The 22,747-nt window shown below is 37.8% G+C and overlaps 1 protein-coding gene across 4 annotated transcripts in view; it reads left to right on the plus strand.

Moving 5' to 3' along the window:
* PNPLA4 (patatin like domain 4, phospholipase and triacylglycerol lipase) overlaps positions 1-14,225 on the plus strand; it is a 118,057-nt gene extending 103,832 nt beyond the window's left edge. For 3 of the 4 annotated variants that reach the window (XM_073667337.1, XM_073667334.1, XM_073667335.1), the window contains 3 exons: positions 2,492-2,557; positions 11,396-11,548; positions 13,965-14,225. In XM_073667337.1, coding sequence (XP_073523438.1) covers positions 2,492-2,557; positions 11,396-11,548; positions 13,965-14,171 — 426 coding nt within the window. In that variant the 3' untranslated portion in view covers positions 14,172-14,225. The remainder of the gene's footprint in view (positions 1-2,491; positions 2,558-11,395; positions 11,549-13,964) is intronic. The other variant, XM_073667336.1, reaches the window with a different exon arrangement.
* Positions 14,226-22,747: the final 8,522 nt, after the last annotated feature.

Consider the following 22,747-nt stretch of genomic DNA (forward strand, 5'->3'; position numbering starts at 1 on the left):
TATAACATAAGTATAAAGACATAAGCCATATTAGACTGTTCTGGTTTGTTGTTTTTCTTTGGAACAATAATAATAATAATAATAATATATAGAAAAAAGCTATAAAAAAATGACCTGATATAAATTCCAAATCAGTGGTGCTTAGGCAATATATTGTGGGGGCGTTAAAGGGAACTTGCCACATGCAATAATGCTATTAACCTGCAGATATGGGGTTAATATATAGGTTAATAGCATTCTTAACCTGCCCGGTGCGGGCACTTAGACCCCCAGTAACTGGAGGAAATGAACTTAATTCCTCTTGGTAGCATTCGGGTTCAGTCACGGGGGTGGTGTCGGCGCAGGTTCAGTCACCACTCTGTGTATAGAGAGTGGCAGCTGTAACCGCGCCCCCGGCACTGACTGATAACTCGCTCAGCTTAAGGGCCATCTGTCAGTTAGTGCAGGGGGCGCGGTTTTAGCCGCCGCTCTCTATACACAGTTTGGTGACTGAACCTATGCCGGCTCCATCCCTGTGACTGAAATCTGAATGCAACTGGGAGAAAGAAAGTTCATTTCTTCCCAGCAGAGGGGCTCAAAGTGCGGGCACCGAGCAGGTTCAGAACACTATAAACCTGCAGATTAACCTCATATCTGCAGCTTAATAGCGTTTTTTCATGTGACAGGTTCCCTTCAAATCTGGACTGCTCATTATCACATATCAAGGTCATCTCATTGCAGTTAGCCAAAGCTAGTGCAAGAGGTAAACAAACTCTCATGGTTTTTTAACCCCACTGTAACAATTGTCTTACGATGATGTCTTGTTTTTGGCAAAATTGCTGTTGAGTGAACAAAGTCCAAAGGATAAAATGAAGCACCCATATACATACATACATTTCCCATTATAGATGGAGACAAACATAGTACCTCCCATAGTTGAAGAGAAAACTGAGAAGTTGACCTATGATTGTCCATTCAGCATTCAAGAGAATTCATGACTGATTATTTTCCTGAAAATGGTAGCTGTGCTCTATGAATGTACCCTCATATGAGGGTCACATATTAGGAAGTTGAGGAATGCCCGATGGTTACTCCCTTTTAATACTGTGGTTAGATGCAAAAATTTAGCTCCTTTCATGTTTTCAATAATAGTTTTCATTTTATTATTCTGTTAATGAGACTCGTGGATAACGTATGTAATTAAGCTACTGGGCGTTTTTGCCAACCTTGTATGACTTGTCTCTTCTAGTAACTCAAATAATGGCTAATAAATCATGTTCAAATACTTCTTTATTACCTATCCAGCAATTTACCATTTTAAAGCTAGACACTAAAAGCCCCCGTACACCTTAGTTTTATGGTGCCAACCTTAGAGGACTGGCTACCATGTAATGTATATGGGGTCTTCCTAGCTTTCACCTGACAGATGATATAGGGAGAACAATGATTAACCTGGATTATCTGTTGACATACTATTACTCACACAACACGTGTGACAGCTGTTTTATACAGCCGGTATCAGACTCTGTATAATAATCCAGGCCATATTGCACTCTGTGTGCTTATGTTTGCTACTATACTGAAGTTAAGTAATCTTGCTAAGAAACATTGTTTTTCTAGTACGTCATGTGGTGGATGTTCACAAACTGCATAGGTAGGCTTTTGCCTCTATTCATTATACATGTGATTGAAAAAAAATTAAATAAAAAATTCAATTGAATGAGGTTGATCTGTGATTTTACATCTTGTGATTATGATATTACATCTTATGTTTCTGGGAGTCTAATCAATTATTATGTGCTTCAGGAATATCAAGATACCACTATTGTAGCTTATATCTACAGAACAAGCTTTACAAACCTTTGGACTTTGCAGGGGATAAACAAATGTTCCATATTTGTCTCATACCAGTCAATATTTGTATTTTGCAAATTTTATTTTGTTAGATGTCAATGTACTAATATTTAGAGATTTGGGCTTCACGTAATGAATTTAGAAATCATTAGCAAATTAATTTCTACCCGAAAGATATGGAGTTCTAGTCAATGGGTAAAAAAACGTAAAAACCAAGGTTAAGAGTCTCTTTTTGACACTGTCATACCTTGAATAATGGAGAATTGTAGCTGTATCTCAGAGTAAAAAAAATGTGTTTCAGTTGCTAACAAGTATAACAAAGTGACTAAAAAGGGACCTGAGAACTAGTGTGAAATTTCCAGCTTATTACTATTTCATGCCTTTTATATAACAAGGCAATGGTGAGGTTCATCACCTCCAACTATATTGCATAGCTCAAGACTGCAATTTCTGTTCTTCTTTAAAATAGGATTATATGGCACCCAGTGCACAGAAAAGATTGTCCTATTTTAAACATGGTTGTGGTAATTTCATGTAATTGCCCTAAAGTAAAGGTGTTTAAGAGATGCTTTCTAGCTTGAAAATGATATTTTATGTCACTGTGCTGTTAAATTTTTATTAAATTGTTCATTTCAAAACCTTTTTCAATTTCTTGCAGGTACTTTTGGCAAGTTGTTTTGTTCCTCTGTATGCTGGTGTCAGTGCTGTTAAGTACAAGGGAGAGGTAATGATGATCAATACCTTGACTATGAATTTTATTGATTTAGATTTGATGACTTATATACTTGACATATTTGACCTTAACTGATAAAATGCCTCAATCTTTTAAGAGTAATACATAGGTTTAAAAGCAACCAAGAATTTCTTCCTAAATCTTTGAGTGAATGTATATTTTTAACATGCTGTTGAGTGGGGATGAATAGTAGACTACTAGATACAGATAATTTACTAGATGAGCACTGTTTAAAAAAGAAATAGATAATTCAAGCATCACTTTTATATAAGCTCATATGTATTTCAAGCCATGCAAACGTTAAAGGGAGTTGAAAAGTTTTTTTACCATGAAAGACATCAATCATCCATTGACAAGTTTGTTTCCTGGTGCCCCACTGACTGGACCCCTACTGGTCACAAGAACCATTCCGGACAATGGTTTGCCTTAAACACTTCATGTCCGGTCCACTCCATTCAGTGTCTATGGGAACAATTGGGATAGCCAACATGATTTTAATGCTTTTTTTTATCTCAGTCAGTCCTATAGACATGAAAAAAGCAGCAGTCTTTATGCCACCATGTCGATCAATTAGAGGAGAAATGGGGTTAAGGACACTTTCCTTCTGAAAAGGTTTGTTAACGCTGTGCCTTATTTCAGTCCAGGCGATAATTCATAGGCAATAAAATAAAAAATCTTTCCGTTCTTGAGAATGAAGAGAATTTTTAATAAAAAGTATATGGCAAAGAAGCTTGATTTTACAACAAATTTTACAAGTTAATAGGTGGCGCTATAGAGTTCAAGTCCTCTTTTTCTCTGAAGAGGCAATTTGCATAACAAGTTAACACATAAAAGAACATGGAAATAACCCTTTAATGTAGTTTTCATTGCTCCTTAGTAGAAGTTCAGTGCATTTGTTTACATGACAATATATACCATAAAAACTAATTTTATTATTAATTATTAAAATGTGTCCCTAAATGAAGGCATAACATAAAGAATAGACCACATTAAGGAAGAGAAGAAAGAGTACTGTATAATAGAATATCCCTAGAATTTCCTACATAAATTCCCTACCTAACCACAGAGGTTTGCACCCTACATGTGATTAACAAGATATGGCATCCCTATGCCTCATCATCTTTCCCGAATAACCCTAGACTTTCTTAGTATTCAAGTAAAAGGCATGTCGCATGTCGCCTACGTACCCCTAAAGGCTGCTTGATAGAAAATATGAGTATGACATGCAGAAGTTGTATATGTTAATGTAACTGGTCTCAGAAAGAGCTAATTATTTACTAATGCAAACTGTGATGTAAATATATTATTAACACCAAATGGCTATTATAAGTCAGAACAAACAACATAAATGTATTTATAATGTTATCACGCACCGCAGGAGTCCCCAACTTATGATTTGTGGCTTGCAGCTTTCTGGCAGCTTAGTGCATTAGCACCAGGTCTAGCAAACAGCTATGAAGAGCAGGTCTCCAGATGGTGACTTTTGTGAGTAGCCCCACACACAAGAGCAGATCTGGATGCTCATATATGGGTTTTGGGGGTTTATCAATAATGTAGTTGGAGTACATGATGCAAGACTACTGAGTAACCGGGTAACGTGGGAACTCCTAAATGAAAATATACTGCATCAGTGGGATTTCTGTGGTAAAGCTTTGGATGTCAATATACCAGTAATTGGGCTCTTGGTGTTGCTACTTTGAGGGGGCCGAAGCAGGATGTTACCACTGCTGTATATTCATTCCTCTTTTCTACATTGTTGGCACTGACTGTGCTATCTCCACCCAGTGTAATTTCCCCATCAATGGCTGCTCTGCTCAACTCTCTTGCAAGGACTTTTATACACTAGTAATTTTTCCTAAACCAGTGCTTTCTATGTATCTCTACTCGTAGACTGATTAGTAAGCCACCGTGATGCTCTGCTCCCATTGATAGCTATTCTCCTAGTCATGTTAAATTCTCATACTGTCATTCTCAATTCTCAGGCTCTCATACCCAAAGAATTTTATAAATGTAGTCATATTTCTGTTTTATTTTACCGTTATGTAATTAATGTACCATTTAATAATTAATATGATCTATTAATAACAGAATCTTGTTTAACATAGCTCTGCAAAAGTCCTTCTTATTTGCCTGAAAAGAGATTAATCCCAGTATTCCTGTTACTCTAAAAAACATAATATTATAACCGTACAATTTAAACTTCTCCTCTACTCTAGAATACTGAGAATTGAGGTGCTTCCCTTGACCAGTTAGTATTATTAAAGTGAATGTGTCCTAAAATCTGTCTTTTTTAAATGTTTGGAATTCATGCTAAAAACTTTGTGCATAAAATTAAATGGTATAATATATATGTATTTTTATAACTTTTTAACTCAGCCACTGGGGCTGCTATTTTTGTTTGCTTATGTATAAATGTCAAAGCATGATACTCATGCACGCAAATAGGGCAGCATTAGTCCATGCAAAACTGTGGTCGGTGTCCGACCCCATGTCCACTGCAGTGGTTGCATCCCTGACATGCCAAGATCACAGCTGTAGGTGGACTTCAAAGCCATTTTATATGCTGGATTAAAATTTCCATCTGTCACCTGTAATTATTGTGATCTGAGTGCTACCATCATGTCTTTAGGGCTGCAGCTTTTAGATCACAGTAATTACCAAGGAACCCTGCACAAGTCACTCTTGGAGGTGATTTCATCCAGTGATGTGTACTCGTCACTGGATGAGGTCACCGTATATATGCATCATCAGCTGTGTCCCCGCCTTTAGGCGGGCTCACATGCTCAGCCTCCATCTTTCCCCGCACTTGATCCGAGATCCACCCACGGCTGTTAACAAGTTAAATGTCAATGTCAATCACTGACAGCGGCATTTAACACACGCAGACAGGAAACGCGTCATTGATCCAGCCAATCAGTAAGCCCATCACTTGATCGCGTGTGCCGAAGGGTTGTCATGACAGTCGTGGGTCTGCTGAAGATTCCCGTTCCTGTCATCACCATCCACCTGTGAGGATCTCATATGAGATCATGTTCGCTATGCAAAGCAATGCTGAATATCTGCTATGTACAGCATAGGCGATCAGACGATCGCAGCATCAAGTCTCCTAAGGGGACAGTTAAATACAGTAAAAAGAAAAAGTTTTAAAAAATCTATAAAAATTTAAAAAACACAAAAGTTCAAATCACCCCCCTTTTGCCCCATTCAAAATAGAACAGTTGAAAAAATATGCATATTTGGTTTTTCCATATTCAGAAATGTCAGATCTATTAAAATAATATTAAATATAAATATTTAGATCGGTAAACGGATTAAAGAAAAAAAAAATCAAAACATCAGAAATATTTTTTTTGTAGTTGCTGCAACAATGAAATAAAATGCAATGAAAGACAATCAAAACACTGCATCTACCCCAAAAATGGTATCAATAAAAACATCAGCTCATGGTGCAATAAATAAGGTATCACACAGCCCCAGGTCACGAAAAATAATAACGTTATGGGTCTCAGAAAATGGTGACAAAAGCGAAAAAACTTGTTTTTAATTTTTTTCACCACTTAAATAAAAAAAAATCTATACATGTTTGGCATCTGCATACTCATACTGACTTGGGAAATCATATTGCCAGATTAGTTTTACCATATATTGAACATGGTAAATAAAAAAATAGAAAACAAGGTGGAATTTCACTTTCTTTGCACCTCGCTTGGATTTTTTTCCCCATTTTTCAGTACACTGGCAGAAGTAATGGTGTCATTCAAAATTACAACTCATCCCCCAAAAAACAAGCTCTCATAAGGCTATACGGCTGAAACAATAAAAAAAGTTATGGCTCTCGGAAGAAGGGGAGGAAAAAATGAAAGCGAAAAACGGAAAATCGCCCTTGGGTGAAGGTGGTAAAAAGGAGAGCTTAGATGGTTGCTACTCGCAGCTATTCCACCTTTCATTTGTTTTGCTCCGGTTCCATCCCAAAACGTGCCCTAGATCTAAGGCACAATGCAACTGTCAAATTACACAGATCCTATTTCATTTGAGAATACCTTTGTTAAATTGCACATTTTATATCTTTATTTGTTAACCAAACTGTAATTTTAACGTTACACCAAAGATTGAGAAATGACATGCCTGCCGAGAGGGCTGCTGTTTTCCTCATATATACATCTGTTATTATCAGTGGCACGTTGCTTCCTTAATACTGCTGTTACTACTGTGGCATTATCTTGGCAGGCACTGATTTTTATGTCTATGAGTCAGAACTCGAATGCTCTTCAACCTTTAGCAATGCCATGTTCTCAGCACAGATTATGTTTTATCTGCTTTTCTCTTGCATGTTTTGCCAGTAAATGTTTGGCAAATGCAGTGTCCCTTTGATAAGGTCACTTTCTTTTACTGTGTTAATTCAAGTACAGTCATATATTGAATTTAATTTTATTTTCATATTATTTAAATTTTTCTCCATGATTGTTAAATGCATTTAACTTAATTACCTTTTCATGTTATTAAACATTGAATTGATTTAATTAAAATCAATTAAATGAATTTACTTAAATCACAGACCTCAGAAATGTAGTAAAATGACCTAAAAGTAATAATGTACATATTGGGATTTTTCATAAAATTGTATGCAGTAACTTCTGTTAATCACATCATGTTTTGGGAATGGCATGAATTTTACAGCATATACCAAACAAAGTGCATAAAGATTTCATGACCAGACTACCGCACAGTTGGAAACACTGTCTAAAATACACAATAATTAAGACCCAAAAGAATTGACAGGCATTTGTTATGCATCATTATGCTATTGTAGAGTGTGCATGTATTAATGTGAATGATATTGCATAGTGAATTGATTACAATATTTAATGTTCTGTACAATTGTAATGATGTATAGGTTTTTAATAGTTCAGCCACAAAATCGCTGCATACTCATGTACATTTTCAGTGCAAAGTTCCATTGTAAGCTAAATAATAATATTTCGTTATAAATATGCAAAGTATAAAAAAAAGCACAAACTGCACAAATTCATTATTTGTCTTGCCCATAAATATATTGTAGATGATATTGTATCATTTTTTGGTAAATAATTTTAATTACTATTATTATAGAACTGGTAGTATTATAGCAGCATTATTCTCATTAATTTGGACCATTACATTTGACCATATAGGTTATACTTCTCTAAATTGATCTCTATTCTGTTTAGATGAAGTTTTACCTTTGCTTCTAAGCACAACTCTATATTCCATATAAGCTTGCTTTTGGAATATATTATATTACATCAAACTTGTGGTTCTAGAGGAACAATAAACTAGAGCAGCTGTATGTCATTTATTTTCCACAGGGGCCACATGGGAAAGAGGGGCTATGGAGGGCTGAGCTAACAGGCCAAACTTAATTTTGCTTATTATTGTTATTATTATTATTATTATAATTATTATTATTATTATTATTATTATTATTTTATATAAATTTTAGCACTTAATATTAATCAAAATTAAGTATGTTGACTAGCTGCTATGAAAGGGCTTATTGTAACATTCCTTCTTACATGTTGTCGCTAATCAAACTATGTACTGCTTCTCTTATTCATCTTTTGAACCATGATCATCAGCTCTCCCCACACATTATGATGCCCAAGTCACCCTCCACTAGAACTATGCCCCATACACACAGTTTGATGTACCCAATACCAGCTACACATACATACAAAGTATTATGCCTCCACAGCTCTCCACACACAGCTACTCACACACAATATGATTAGTCCACATCTTCCCACACACTTTATGATGCCCCTTAGCATTACAAAATACAGTATTATGGACCCCACAGCTCCCCCACCCAATATAATGTTCCACGTCCACCCACACACAGTACAATTCCCCACTGCCCCAACACACATTATGATGGCCACAACAGCACCCAAAACACAGTATGATGGACCCCAAAGAACCCCTCAAAGTTTGGGGGACTTCACAGCACCCATATATAATATGATATACCCACAGCCGTCCTCCACACACAATATGATGGACCATACAGCTCCCAACTCCAAAATAAAATTATGAAATTCACAGCCCCTATCCACACTCAGCCCCCACACAAAGTTTGATGGATTACACAGATCACCTGCATACACAGTGAGATGAACCCCACTGCCCCCCAGACACAGTATAATGGGTTAAAAAGATCACCTCTACTGTCAGTATGTTAGCCCCCACATATCCCCACACACAATATGATGGAATACACAGATCTCCTTTATACATAGTATGGTGGATTACATGAATCCCCTTAATACACATTAGATGGACCACACAGTCTCCCACACATAATGACAACCCCCACAAACCCTACACACAGTATAATGGACTCCACATCCCCCCTCTATATACAGTTTTATCAAACTTACAGCCACCCACACTGTATGATGGGTTCCAGAGTTTTCCTGAACTACTAACTAATAATTTAAAAAATAACTACAACTACTCACCAAGCTGCTTTCCATCCAATGTGTTGCTCTGGTCTATGCACTTTATGGACTAAGACTTCATGCAGCAGGCATGATCCAGTGATATCATAACACCTGATGCACAGAGACTCAGACACATACAATGAATGGTGGATGAGGGAGCCGATGACATTGTACTCACTGGTATCTGCATTCTGAGAATGGTGGAGCTGGTGAAATTGAGATGCAAGATGGGGGGCAGCTGCATAGTGCCGCCTTTGGGCCACAGTTTCCAGCCATTTGGTCATGGGCAGTCCTTTGCCCAGGTCTGAACTAGAGTCTATTACTTGTTTTACCTGCTGCTCATAATCTATTCCAAAAACATCTTAAATACACCTAGGGCACACTTACACTAGCGTGTAAGACTATTTTTTTTTCATTTGTCATCCATGTGCTGTCCATGTGCTCTCTGTATGCAATCCATTTTTTTTTCAGCTCAGCAGCTATTTATTTTTTACAGGACCATTTTTTTTACAGTTTCTTATGTTACAGAATTGTAATGTATTTGTTAAAATCGGATGCCATAATGATGGTCCATATGGCACGCAATTTTTTTTCTCACACTGTACCGATTTCGGAGTAAAAGTGCAGCATGCTGTGATTTTTTTCTCATACCGGATACAGCTGGGAAAAAATATGCAGATCTGCACCACCTTATTGAATAACATTGTTCCGAGTGCAATCCAATTTTTGCACATGTCCAATTTATATGATAATGTGATTGAGCCCTTAAAGTGATATTATCATCAACTTCCCCTGCTCTCTACATACCACAAGGTATCATTTTTGTGGGGTGTACTTTCTAAGATACTAATACTTTTTATATCTGACATTTTTTGTTATTATCTATAATTCAAATTCCAAAAGTCTGCTGACACTGTCTTACATGCAAAGAAACAAGACTGAAATAACTTGGAATTCTCTTACATAACACTTATTCACAACAGAATATAGAACAAATATCAATAGTTGAAAGTTAGACATTTTTCAATGTAAGTTGAAAAAATTAACTCATTTAGAAATTGATGGCAGCAACACATCTGAAAAAACTTGGGACAGGGCCATGTCTAGTCAACCATATGGTTGCATCCCCTCAACATTTTACAACTATTTGTAAATGTATGGGAGTTGAGGAGAGTGATTGCTTGAGTTTTGAGAGAGGAAAGTTGTCCGACTCTTGTCTCATGTAGGATGCTCAACAGTCACGAGTCTTGTTTGCTGGAATTGTCTCACTATAATGTACAAAAAGTTTTCTATTGATGAAATATCTTGATTGCAGGCAAGCCAGTTCATCACCCAAACTTTTCTTCTGCAAAGTCATGCTGTTGTGATGGATGCAGTGTGTACTTTCGTATTGTGTTGCTGAAATATGCAAGCTCTTCCCTAAAATAGATGTTGTCTTGATGGTAGCATATGTTGTTTTAAAACCTCTATATAATGTTCACCATTGATAGTACCTTTAAAGATATGTCAATGCCATCTGCACTAACTGAACATCTTACTGCTATAGATGCAAACTTTTTTCATAGGTGTACTGCGCATGACCGGAAGCCATCTTCTGAACTTCCGGTTATGCGCAGTGCGTCTCTGAAGCTGGGAAGCGTACATCCGGCTTCAGAGACGCATTGACGCTGCTGAAATAAGCAGTGCACATGGGCTAGATTTGCATGAGCTGGTGATGAGGCTGGCTCATGCAAATTATGTTCTCATGCCCACAGGAGCGTGATAACATGAAAATAGGGTTGACTAGTCTGGGGCAACTAACTCCCCATCGACTAGTCCTCATTAGCATAGGAAATGGGGATATTATAAATGCTTTTTTAAAGCATTTATTTAACTGAATTACATTATACAGGGGTGATTGGGCAGGGAGTTTAATCATACATAGGTGAATGCTGCTGGGTTGGAGGACATGGGGGGACCTGACAGGTTTCCTTAAAAAAGGCCCTATTAATATTGTCTCTTGAGTTTCAACAAATGTACTCTATGGCTGACACCATTTTGATAAACATTTTGGAATTTACCAAATATATTTTTTCCATGTTATGAAAGGAGGATTCCTGTAAGAATAGCCTCACCTAACATATAAATAGAAAAAATATTACCTATTTTTTTTCCTCTCGTTTTATTTTACCATCAGTAAAATGTGCAAATAGTCGCTTGTATGAGGAAGAAAGCTGGTTTTCTAGTGACATCTATTTGAGTTAGCCACCCCATAAGTCATTGTTCTTTTTCAATGTGCTGTCAGATGTGGCAAACTGTGTGTTGTATTGTCTTGCATTTGGTCATGTCATTCTGAAATGTATACATACAGAAATGGATCGATGGAGGATTCTCCAACACTCTGCCTGTCTTGCCCACTGGGCGAACAATTACAGTTTCACCATTTTGTGGTCGACAAAATATATGCCCAAAAGAAAATGGATATTTTGATCTGTATTTGAATATTGGTAAACAGGAAATACAGGTAATTTTATTTTTTTGGTTTTGCATGCATGTGTATGTATGTAGGTGTGTGATTCAATCATCACAACAGTCCTGCATTAGAAAAACAATAGAATTATTAATGGCAAAAATACCCGACTTTCCAAAAATGCAATATTCTCCCTGATTCGCATTAGGTCACAAGGGCACTATACATATTAGTTAAAAGTTGGCTGAATCCAGTGATTTCAATGATATCGACCAACAATTTCATATTGTCAAGCTAGGTATGGAGAGAACCCAGCGCATAAGGGGAAAAAGGGAGGGAGCCCTACAACTAGGGAAAGGGAGAATGAAGACCCCTAAACAGATATAACAACAAACCCTGATTCCCCTACAGACCCTAAATAGGTTTCTGCACCTATTGAGTAGCAGGAAACCTGGCCCTAGCTGACCGTAAGGCTAGGCCCTAGATAGGGAGCGGGAGGGGTGAGCACTGATTCAGCCCCACTACCAACTAAAGTACACACAGGGGAAACAAACAGGGGAATACACTTAGCTCCAAGATGACACCGGAGAAAGCACGGCAACAATCCACAAAGGAACTCCAAGGTAATTTTAGCCGACTACTAGAATCCCAAGCCTGAATAGGTATAACATGCTATAACCAGCAACTCTCTGAGCAATCGTGGTGTATTTAAGGACATAGCAAGGAAGTGCTGATTAACAGCAGAAAGGTGAGGATATCTCAGGATCCTAAAGGAAAAGGTATAAAACATGAAACACAAAAGGATCAGGGAGATCAGGCCAAACACAGTGACTTTGTACAGTCGACCACCATATGACTGTCTGTCAACCCTGACACACCCGTGACACATAGGTATGGGGGCCAGCCAATCCTTTTGTTTGGAGTGGAAAACAAAAAGTCTGACAGCAGCTTTTTTTTAGCGAACACAAGAATTCTAGGCCAAGATCAGCATTCCTATCAATGGTGAATTTTTTATAGATAGTTGTCTGATCGGTTCTAGGAGATGATCAGGGCAAATCTCTTGAAAGGCCAGATAAAGAGTACTAAACACATAAATTTTGCAGGCCCCATGTCAGGACCTACAAAACTCTTCTGGGATTCAGACACAAGCATCTGTACCTTACCCCAATATACATAGCACAGGAATGCATTTTAGGCTATAACTTTGTCTTGCACCAGTTGAAAGTAAATACTATGCACAATTAGGGACCACAGAAGAAGTAAACTGAGAAGCAGGAGCTTCTTACAGATGGGACCTATGTCTGACTACTTTAACAAGGAGAGATATACAGAGCATATGACATCATATAGCAATCAGGCCTTTAGTATTGTCATAGATATGAGAAAATAAAAAATCTGTAAAATCCACTGATGTGTAAATTACACATGATTTACAAAAAAGATGGAATGGATAAATAAGCTAATAGACAATGAGATTTTTTTATGGAAAGATAAATGGGACAGTAACTTATAATAACTTTATAATTATTGTTGAATAAGAAAAGTTCACAATGACACAGTAATCTTTGTGAAACACAAAAAGAAACACTGTGAGCAATTTTATTCATGTCTGTAAACATTATTGCTTTTTTTACATTTTAACAAATAAAATATATATTTTTTTCATTTTAAGCTATAGCTCACTATTACCTTTTATTTTTGCTAGGGCCAAGTTACCTGCTCGGCAATAGGTGCATCTTAAACAATTATATACAATTTAATCCAATTTATCGTTATAGTATTATAAATTCATAATATTTCACCTTGTCTTACTCAGACTTTCATTGTTTACTTACGTACTTTCCTTAATCATCAACTACTACAACACACATCTAAAATTGACATTTTGATGATACACACCCTATGAGAAAAAATTGTGTACATTGCAAGATATCCATTGAACATTCAACCTTTTTTAACCCATTTTGATTTGATTGACTAGAGCTAAATTAGATTCATGTTATTAAAAAATACTTGGAGATATACCTTTTGCCTAACCTTTTTCATACCTCTTTCATTAAATGATACAAATGTTGCAATGTAATAAAAAAAGAGACACAAATTCCCTAACTACTTATTCCTTCCTCTCTCCTGCACCCTCTCCTATATTTTATAGTGACACAGTAGTCTTTGAAAGGCAGAAAAGTAACATTGCAGGCAATTTCATATATATCTGTAAACATCTCTTTTTTCTACAATTTAGCAAATTAATCTATTTTTTTCCATTCTTAATTAAAAACATTGTTCATGGCGATGAATGGTAATTAAAACCTGCATGCACACGCAATGTACACTATTAACTTCAGTTAGCGAATATTGTAAAAATCTCAAGTTTGTAATTAAAAATTTGCAGTATAGTAGATTGTTTAATGATTGTTACATTTTAGAGTGACTAGAGAATGGTTAGACAAAAAAAAGTAATTGGCTTTAGTTGTCCTGGTTTAAACTTCCGCCACAGCTATCTGCTGCCAATTTGGAAAGACTCAATCAGACGTTGTTTCCACCAAGTCGAGCCAAGATGGAGCTTATATTTCAAGATGGATTTGAAGACACAGTGAAGTTTTTAAAATCAGAAAATTGGTATGAACCAAGTAGCACCCCACCTGACTGCGGTTCAAATGGACACCATCCTTTTTGATTATTAATTGTCAATGTGACTTTTTTCTTTGTATTAAATCACAACCTTTATTTATTTAAAGTGGAACATTTATTTAAAAGCCTATTCAAAGGCAACATACATTATTGCAGAAACAGACCAAGCAACATTGTCATATTTTTAGCTTGTGATTATGAAACTGCTGAAATGTAATAAGATCAGTTCTCCTTCCTAAATCCAATTAATGCTGATGGCTGCTGTGTATCTGCATACACTGTATACACTATTGCCATTAATCATTGGGAGGAGGGGATCATGGAGACCAAGGCTTATGAACACATCTGACTTATACCGATAAGTCAGCAGTATTCTTTCCTAGCAGCTGTTAACCAAATGGTACAATATTTTTTATGATGTTAATAGACTTGATCTGTCATTAGAAGTTAAAGCTTACTTAAATATACCCTTAAAGTGAATCTGTCATACCCTGTTTCTGGTTTAAGTAGCCTTAATTGGCCTCTGTAGGGTCATAGTGGACCATATGGCCCTACATTTACTCTAATTTCGTACGAACCTCAGTATCTGCAGCATAAAACGAAAGGATGCAAAATTCCACATGCCAATGAATACACTTGGGCCAATAAAATCCAGATAAAGAAATATGATAACATCTAGGGCATTCTTCAAAGATTATTCACAGTATATTCCAAAAAATACAATAAGGCACAAGCTTTCAATCCTCTTATGGTTGAAAGTACAATGTCATTCTCTAATCATGTGGCACTCACTCGCTTCATTATCCTATAAATTTTAATGTAAAAACCTGGCTTTCTATGTGATGTACAAAATGTAATGCCTACATTAATAATATAATATCCATCAGAATTACCTTATACACAATATTAAAGCATGCTATACACAGTCCAAGAGGGAATAATGAAAGGAACATCAGTGCACTATTGCCGGCGTATTCCTGTACTCATTGCCCACTAGAAACCCAGAGAAGAGCCAGGTCCCGGATTTTTTTATTGATCTGTTAAGTTTCCTGCATCCATGCCAGCCAAGGACCTCGCTCCAGTCCATTCCAGAAGGGTTACCAACCATACAGAAATTCCAGGACAATTCGTAAAAATAAGGCACTTTTTTGCACTGTTAATAAAACTAATTTAAAGCATCTGTGATTTTTTTTTAAGCTGATGTAATTTATACAGATTATATTAACTGTAATTATCATCAGTTTACAGTGAATGCAGTTGATTTCTTCATATTAGAAATATGGCTGTAGACAGATATCTTTTTCTAATGATTTATTACTGTTTTCCAATGTGTCCTTTTAAAATATTGTCTGTCCGTGATTTTTTGATAAGCTGTCCAGAAAAAATAAAAAGTAAAGTTGGCAACACTGCATCCCATTGCAGGACTTTTCATCAAGGGAAGCAATGGTTTTTGCTACTACTGGATAGAAACATCAGACAGCTCTCATTCACATTCGTGCAGATATCGATCTTCTATAAAAATACAATCTCTGCTACTGCATCGGAATGGACATGGCTAGTAAGAGACATATCTATTTGTTAAGCAGAAATACATGATATATCACATTACTGTATGTATTCAATATATAAGAGTGTGCACAGGTTGGCATACAGTGTCTATTCAGATGGTAGATGAGGCCTGGTTGAATGACCACAATGGTCACCAGGCCATACCTAGATTAACATTTTTTTCTTTTGGGGAGTTATCAAAGATTACTGTAGGAATATTATACTGTAACTTTTTAAACTGTATATCTAATTCTGCACCCACTGTATACCAACATATCTTGGCCATTATAAGGTCTTATACAATCTGCAACAAAGTGTCAACCTGGACTATATCTTTCTAGCCATTGTAGGGACTTATATAATTTTCTAAACTACCAGGTGATGTAGTAAATAGGGTACATGCATTTCATAGAAAGACAAACAGAAAAAAGTGTACTATTTTCCATCAGACACCATATTACAGATATTTTTCTTTATAATCAAGGTTCCTGGGAAGGATATTTTTATATCAAATAATTGTACAAAGACATTATGTTGTAGCTCACAGAGAGCTCATATCTTTTTAATAAAGATGTACATAGCTTTTTCAGAGAGCAAGAGGACTTGAACTCTAGTGTCACCTATTGAATATAGCAATCCTAAAAGTCAATATCAACCCTTTAATAAGCCTTGCCACTCATGACTTAGGATAAGAAGCCAAATCAGACACTCCATTTACAGACATGTTTCTGTGTGTTTGCCAGTCATAAGTGCAAAGCAGGATTTCTCCACCTCTTTTTCTCTGAGGTTCCATCGGTATATCTACTGTATATTCCCAGAGGAGCATTGCACGACCTATATGTCTTCTTATATAGTACTGGCACTCTTAACAAAGAAAAATGTTCATCTTTAGTCTTCTTTTGTAATAAAGAAACACAATATTAAGATATTGGAGTGTATCTCTATTTAATATAGGCTGGATGTAAAGATTAATTGCATCGAGGGTGCTGATGTCTTAATTAACTCATACATCAGCCCAATTTCTACACTGCAATTATTATTAATGTTCTTTCCTCTTTTTCTACAACTTGTTTCCTCTATTCTCTCTGAGACTATGTACTTGCTCATGTCTCCACAGTGTGGAGATGTACAGTACAGACCAAAAGTTTGGACACAACTCATTTAAAGATTTTTCTGTATTTTCATAACTTTGAAAATTGCATATTCACACTGAAGGCATCAAAACTATGAATTAACACATGTGGAATTATATACTTAACAAAAAAGTGTGAAATAACTGAAAGTATGTCATATTCTAGGTTTCTTGCCATTTATAAGGCAAGAAATCCCACTTATTAACCCTGACAGGGCGCACCTGTGAAGCAAAAGCCATTTCCGGTGACTGCCTCTTGAAGCTCATCAAGAGAATGCCAAGAGTGTGCAAAGCAGTCATCAACGCAAAAGGTGGCTACTTTGAAGAACCTAGAATATGACATATTTTCAGTTGTTTCACACTTTTTTTGTTAAGTATATAATTCCACATATACATAATTCATAGCTTTGATGCCTTCAGTGTGAATGTACAATTTTCATAGTCATGAAAATATAGAAAAATCTTTAAATGAGAAGGTGTGTCCAAACTTTTGGTCTGTACTGTATGAACACCTTACTTCCCTTCTTCTATCTCTAGCACAAAGATAAGGGGAGAAAGCTATCAGAGCTGAGCAAGAGCTGTGATGGATTTATCACATTCTGAAAAACATTCCGAAAGGACTTGAAAATGTTGAAAATATTTAATGACGACTATTTAGAACACGGGTGGGGAACCTCAGGCAAACGGGCTGTTTACAGCAATCGATGACCTTTTATCTGGCCCTGGGCAAATTCCTGGGGACCTCAGTACTTGGACCAGCAGCTGTATTTTGATATCCGCTGACCCATTAATTTCTTCTTGCTCCATGAGCATGCGCATGCAGTGTTCACTACTTAATACAGAGGTGCATGCAATAAAATATTATGTCCTGACACCAGTGCCAGTGTCATGACGTACTTTGTGGGCGGAGTTAGCATGCAATTTGCACGGCCCCCGAAGGATGATATAAATTTGCCTTTTGCAGAAAAAAGATTCCTCACCCTTGATTTAGAAAGTTGTCTAATTTTGAATTCAAAATCTCATGAACCATAAAAAAATCCAGTGCAAAGGTGGGCATAACTTTTAAATCTCAAAAATGAATTGATAATACATGAATTAAAAGGATTTGATCAAAAAATGTACCTAGTCACACTAACATAACAGATCAAAGCAAAATATTGCTAGGAAATCTGAAGTTGCAACCAACCTAGAGACTGTGTCAATAGAGTTAACATAAGCTTACAAGCTGGCATGGTTATGGGTCTGTCATAGGCATTACAGTATTATAATCAGTGTAAGCAAGTGCATTTATTAAAAGATAAATTCATATTACATTAAATCAAAATCTGCGCCCTGAAATATAAGGTGTTAAACTAAGATGAAAAACGGTGCTAGTCTAAAATGAGATGCATTCATCATTTTTCTAATATTCTTTAAGAACATAAAAAACCCTTTCTGTAATTATGCACAATACAGTCTGAATTTCATATGCGAGGAGTACCCAGATTTTTATTGCTTATATATTTATGATGAACATTAAATCTTCTTTTTCTATGTAAAGACATTTTAAATTAAATATAAATATTGCCAAGAGACTATAAAATGAATGCATATTATGATATGTAACATACCCTCACTGTGAAGTGTGCTGCACTGAAAATAATAAAAAATTGAAACTGAAGAAAAGTGTGTATAATTAAAACTTTGTGTTACCCTGTTGATAAAGTCTTTTGCCCATGAAGTATTATGGGCTTTCACAATATTTTACATTTATCGCCGATTAAGTATCTTTAGGTGGCAGTGTTCCCCTTTACATCCTGTGACGTAATAGTATGCACAGGCTGTAATCCCCCGGTTCAGTGAGGGCTTCGGCGGTGAGCCTGCACTGAACCGAGCACATGTCAGCTGATTATTACAGCTGACATGTGCCTGCAACAGCCGCGGGTGGAATCGCGATCCACCCGCGGCTGTTAACATGTTAAATGGCGCTGTCAATCTCCGACAGCGGCATTTAACACGCACTTCCGGGAAGCGGGTCCTAAGCCACGCCCATCGGCGACCCCCGTCACGTGATCGCGGGTCACCGATGGTTGGGCATGACTACCCAGGGTCTGCAGCAGACGCCTGCGGTTGTCATGAGCTGGTCGCTATGAGCGCCACCTAGTGGTCGGCGCTCATAGCACAGGACCATTTCTGCTGCATACAGGGGATCTGCTGATCCCCTGTATGTAGCAGAGGCGATCTGATAGTTGCTGCTTCTAGTGTCCTATGGAGACTATAGAAGCATGCAAAAAGTGAAAGAAAAAGTTTTTAAAAATTTAAAAAAAAATTTAAAACATATAAAAGTTTAAATCACCCCCCTTTTTTCCCATTCAAAATAAAATAATAAAATAAAACCCCTACATAGACATATTTGGTATTGCCGTGTTCAGAATCGTCCGATCTATCAAAATAAAAATAATAATAATCTGATCGATAAACGGCATAATGAGAAAAAAATTCTAAACTCCAGAATTACGTTTTTTGGTCACCGCAAAATTGCAATAAAATCCAATAACGGGCGATCAAAACATCGGATCTACCCCAAAATGTTATCAATAAAAACGTCAGCCCGGCACGCAAAAAATAAGCCCTCACCCAGCCCCAGATCCTGAAAAATGGAGACGCTACAGGTCTTAGAAAATGGCGCTATATTTTTTTTTTTTTCCAAATTTTTGAATTTTTTTTCACCACTTAAATAAAAAAGAACCTATACATACTTGGTGTCTACGAACTTGTAATGACCTGGAAAATAAGAATGGCAGGTCAGTTTTAGCATTCAGTGAACGTGGTAAAAAAAAAATAAAAAACATCTGTGGTATTGCACTTTTTTTGCAATTTCACTGCACTTGGAATTTTTTTCCCGTTTTCCCGTACATGATATGGTAAAACTAGTAATGGCATTGAAAAGTACAACTTGTCCCGCAAAAAATAAGCCCTCACATGGCCATATTGACCAAAAAATAAAAATGCTATGGCTCTGGGAACAAGGGGAGCAAAAAACGAAAATGCAAAAACGATAAATCCCAAGGTTGCGAATGAGTTAAATAGATTAGAGGATAAAGTGGTGCTTTATGTTTCCAATCGGGGTAGTGTAATAAATTTTAAATGCATACTGGGAACAGTTTAATATAATTTTACTTACAAATAGATAACACGCTTTATGGTTACAAAGTGCTCTAAAGGGCAACTTAATTGGAGGTTACAAACATTTACAAGAGGCAACAACTTTACAACTTTTACTTCTGTTCAAGTAATAGTTGTAAATTAACCACCAACACGTGAGTGCCTGGATTTGCTTTTCCTAGAAACATTGTTTTCCACGTGCACCACCTCAGCTGTACGGAGTGCCGACTATATTCTCTTGGTAAAGTAATAGATGGCCTAAACCTCTATAGTTGGGTTTCAGTCTAAAATCAGTCCAAAATCAGAAAACAAAAAAACTATTAAAAAATAATATTTTTTCATAACTTGTTTTAGTTTATAAAGAAATACATGGACCACATAAGCAACACCATGAAGAGGCTTTCACAATGGAATGTAATATCGGTTTGTTATGGTCTGAGTAGCATAATGTACCACAGCGGGAATCCTTTAGTCTTTATTCCAGACTCATTGGCAGCACAACGTTATATTGATTTGGTGGTGAAACCATTAGTACGGCCATTCTCCAAAGTGTCGCAGAAGCTGTTTTTCAGCACATGAGCAACATGTACGGCTTAAACATCCTACCATGACAAGCAGAGCCTCTGGGAAGTCATTGGTTGGAAATTGCAGTGGAGTTTGATGATTTTCCAATGCAAGTGCCTTCAGCATGGCAGAACATTCCTCCAGCAACCATTAGAAACCTCATTGATAGCAGCCAATGTTAGTAAATGCATCTATTTCAGTGTGTTTTTCTCATACTCGATCCTGATCTTTTGCAAATTTTGTTTCTATTCTTTTTATCATTTGCATATAATTAACATGTTTACCGAACCTTAGATTTCCATTACTCCACAACTTTTCCTTCTTGATGTTGCAATTTTAATGTTAATGAGTATATAATAGAGCACACATTTGTTTGGGTTTGTTTGGTTTTGCTAGGAATGTCTATATTAAAGTGATAGGTTCTCTCCCTGACCTTTTCCAATGTGATATTAAGTAAATGGTCTAGAGGAGTCGCGGTTCTATTTTCAAATATAATGTTATAAAGTCTGTGCTATTTATTTCTCACTAAAGGTTCTCCTTGTCCTACCAATGTGATAACCACAGGAGCTAAAGAGTAGTGTTGAGCCACCCCCGTAGTGTTCGAGTTCGGTTCGGTTCGTCGAACACCCGTGTGTTCGCCGAACTGTTCGTCGAACTGTTCGTCGAACACCTTCGAACACCGTTAAAACCAATGGCAGGCAAACAAAAACACATAGAAACACATAGAAAACACCTTCAAAGGTGTCCAAAAGCTGACAAACTGCTCATAAGACACAACTAACACATGGAAAAGTGACAAGTACATATAGTCATGCGAAAAGAAAAGAGGTGGAGGAGTAAAAGGAGGGGGAGACACAGATATAGGCATGTCATGCCCTTCTAAAATCCAAAAAGTGAGAAGCCGAGACGGCCAGTCCGCTCCTGCCCGTGCCACCTCCGTGTCGCCGGGTTTGTGCCAGAGCCGCGGTGAACCCTGACGGCCAGCCCCCCTCTCCCAATACTGGTGCCTGTCCGCTGGTGGGTCGAGAGAGCCCCCCTGTGGTGGAGGCAGCTCTAAGCTTTTTAATTTAAATTGTCCCTCTAATTTGAATGAATACACTTTAAATCCATTTACAAGGATCTATTGGAGGGCAAGTCTCATGCCAGCAGCCGCGTAATTCCAGCTCCAGTAGCGTCCACTAAAGCTGCTGCAGTTAAAAAGCTTTTATAAGGATCGAGCTCGGCTGTCCACCGCAAGGCATCCTAGTGCCAGTCCCAGCCCCTATGCCTTGGGGTGCCTCCTGATGCTCTTCACTAAGTATCCCGTGGTCCCGAAGCATTTCCTTTGAAAAAATTAAGTGTCCAAACTACAGGTGGTGTAGCTTGCTTAACAGCCGGGATAATCCGCTGACTAGCAGACACTGCTACTAGGCACAAAGTATTTCCTGGGCTAGATGCAGTTAAAAATTTGTAAGTAGATACTCTCGTTGGATGCTGAGAAAGCATTCCATAGAGTCTCCTGGCACGCCATATATGATTCTCTTAAAAAGCTTGGGGTAGGGGTCTAGGGGACCCTTTTATAGCCAAAATCACGGCCCTGTATCACAATACGTCACCTAGGCTGAAGATAAATGGAACTGTAGCACCGAGGGCTCGGTTGCTACAGACGTATTGCACCTCACCCAGAGGTGTGATATCTCACTCTCAGATAAGGATGGAGTGTGGATCAGGACCCGACACCTGCATGCATTACACCACATTGCCGTGGGGCAGGGCGACCAATATGCCCCTGAGATGGGCACGACAGTCCCTGTCCCTGGCTGGAGAGGGGGGAGGGAACACTGAGGAAGGGGAACCCTGCAGTGCAGGAGCAGGGAGGAAGCAGTTCCTGGGTGCATTGAGAAGGGAGTATAAAAGGTGGGCACCATCTTAGTTCAGTGCAGAGAAGTCTGAGCAGAAGTGGCAGGGAGCAGGGGCTCTGCATGAGCTCTGCTCCGGAGGCGGGCCTAGTAACAGAGGCCCAGGCCTGCAAGAGGGAGAAGGAAGGAAGAGGAGCGGAGAAGGCTCCAGGAACGAGGAATGAAGGGATCCCAGGGGTGCGGACGGGCGAGTCGCCACCGCACGCCCGAATCCACCTGCGTGGAGGGGTCAGGCCAAAGGGGGAGACCGGTCCCCGAACTAGTGGAGGCAGGAAACGACCCTCAGCTAGAAACCGGAGGCTCTGACATTTTATGTGGCGCAACCCCTTGCTCCAC

The sequence above is a fragment of the Phyllobates terribilis genome, unplaced genomic scaffold, assembly GCF_046119375.1.
Source record: "Phyllobates terribilis strain yellow unplaced genomic scaffold, ASM4611937v1 Scaffold_2__4_contigs__length_985480577, whole genome shotgun sequence".
NCBI classification, from domain to species: domain Eukaryota; kingdom Metazoa; phylum Chordata; class Amphibia; order Anura; family Dendrobatidae; genus Phyllobates; species Phyllobates terribilis.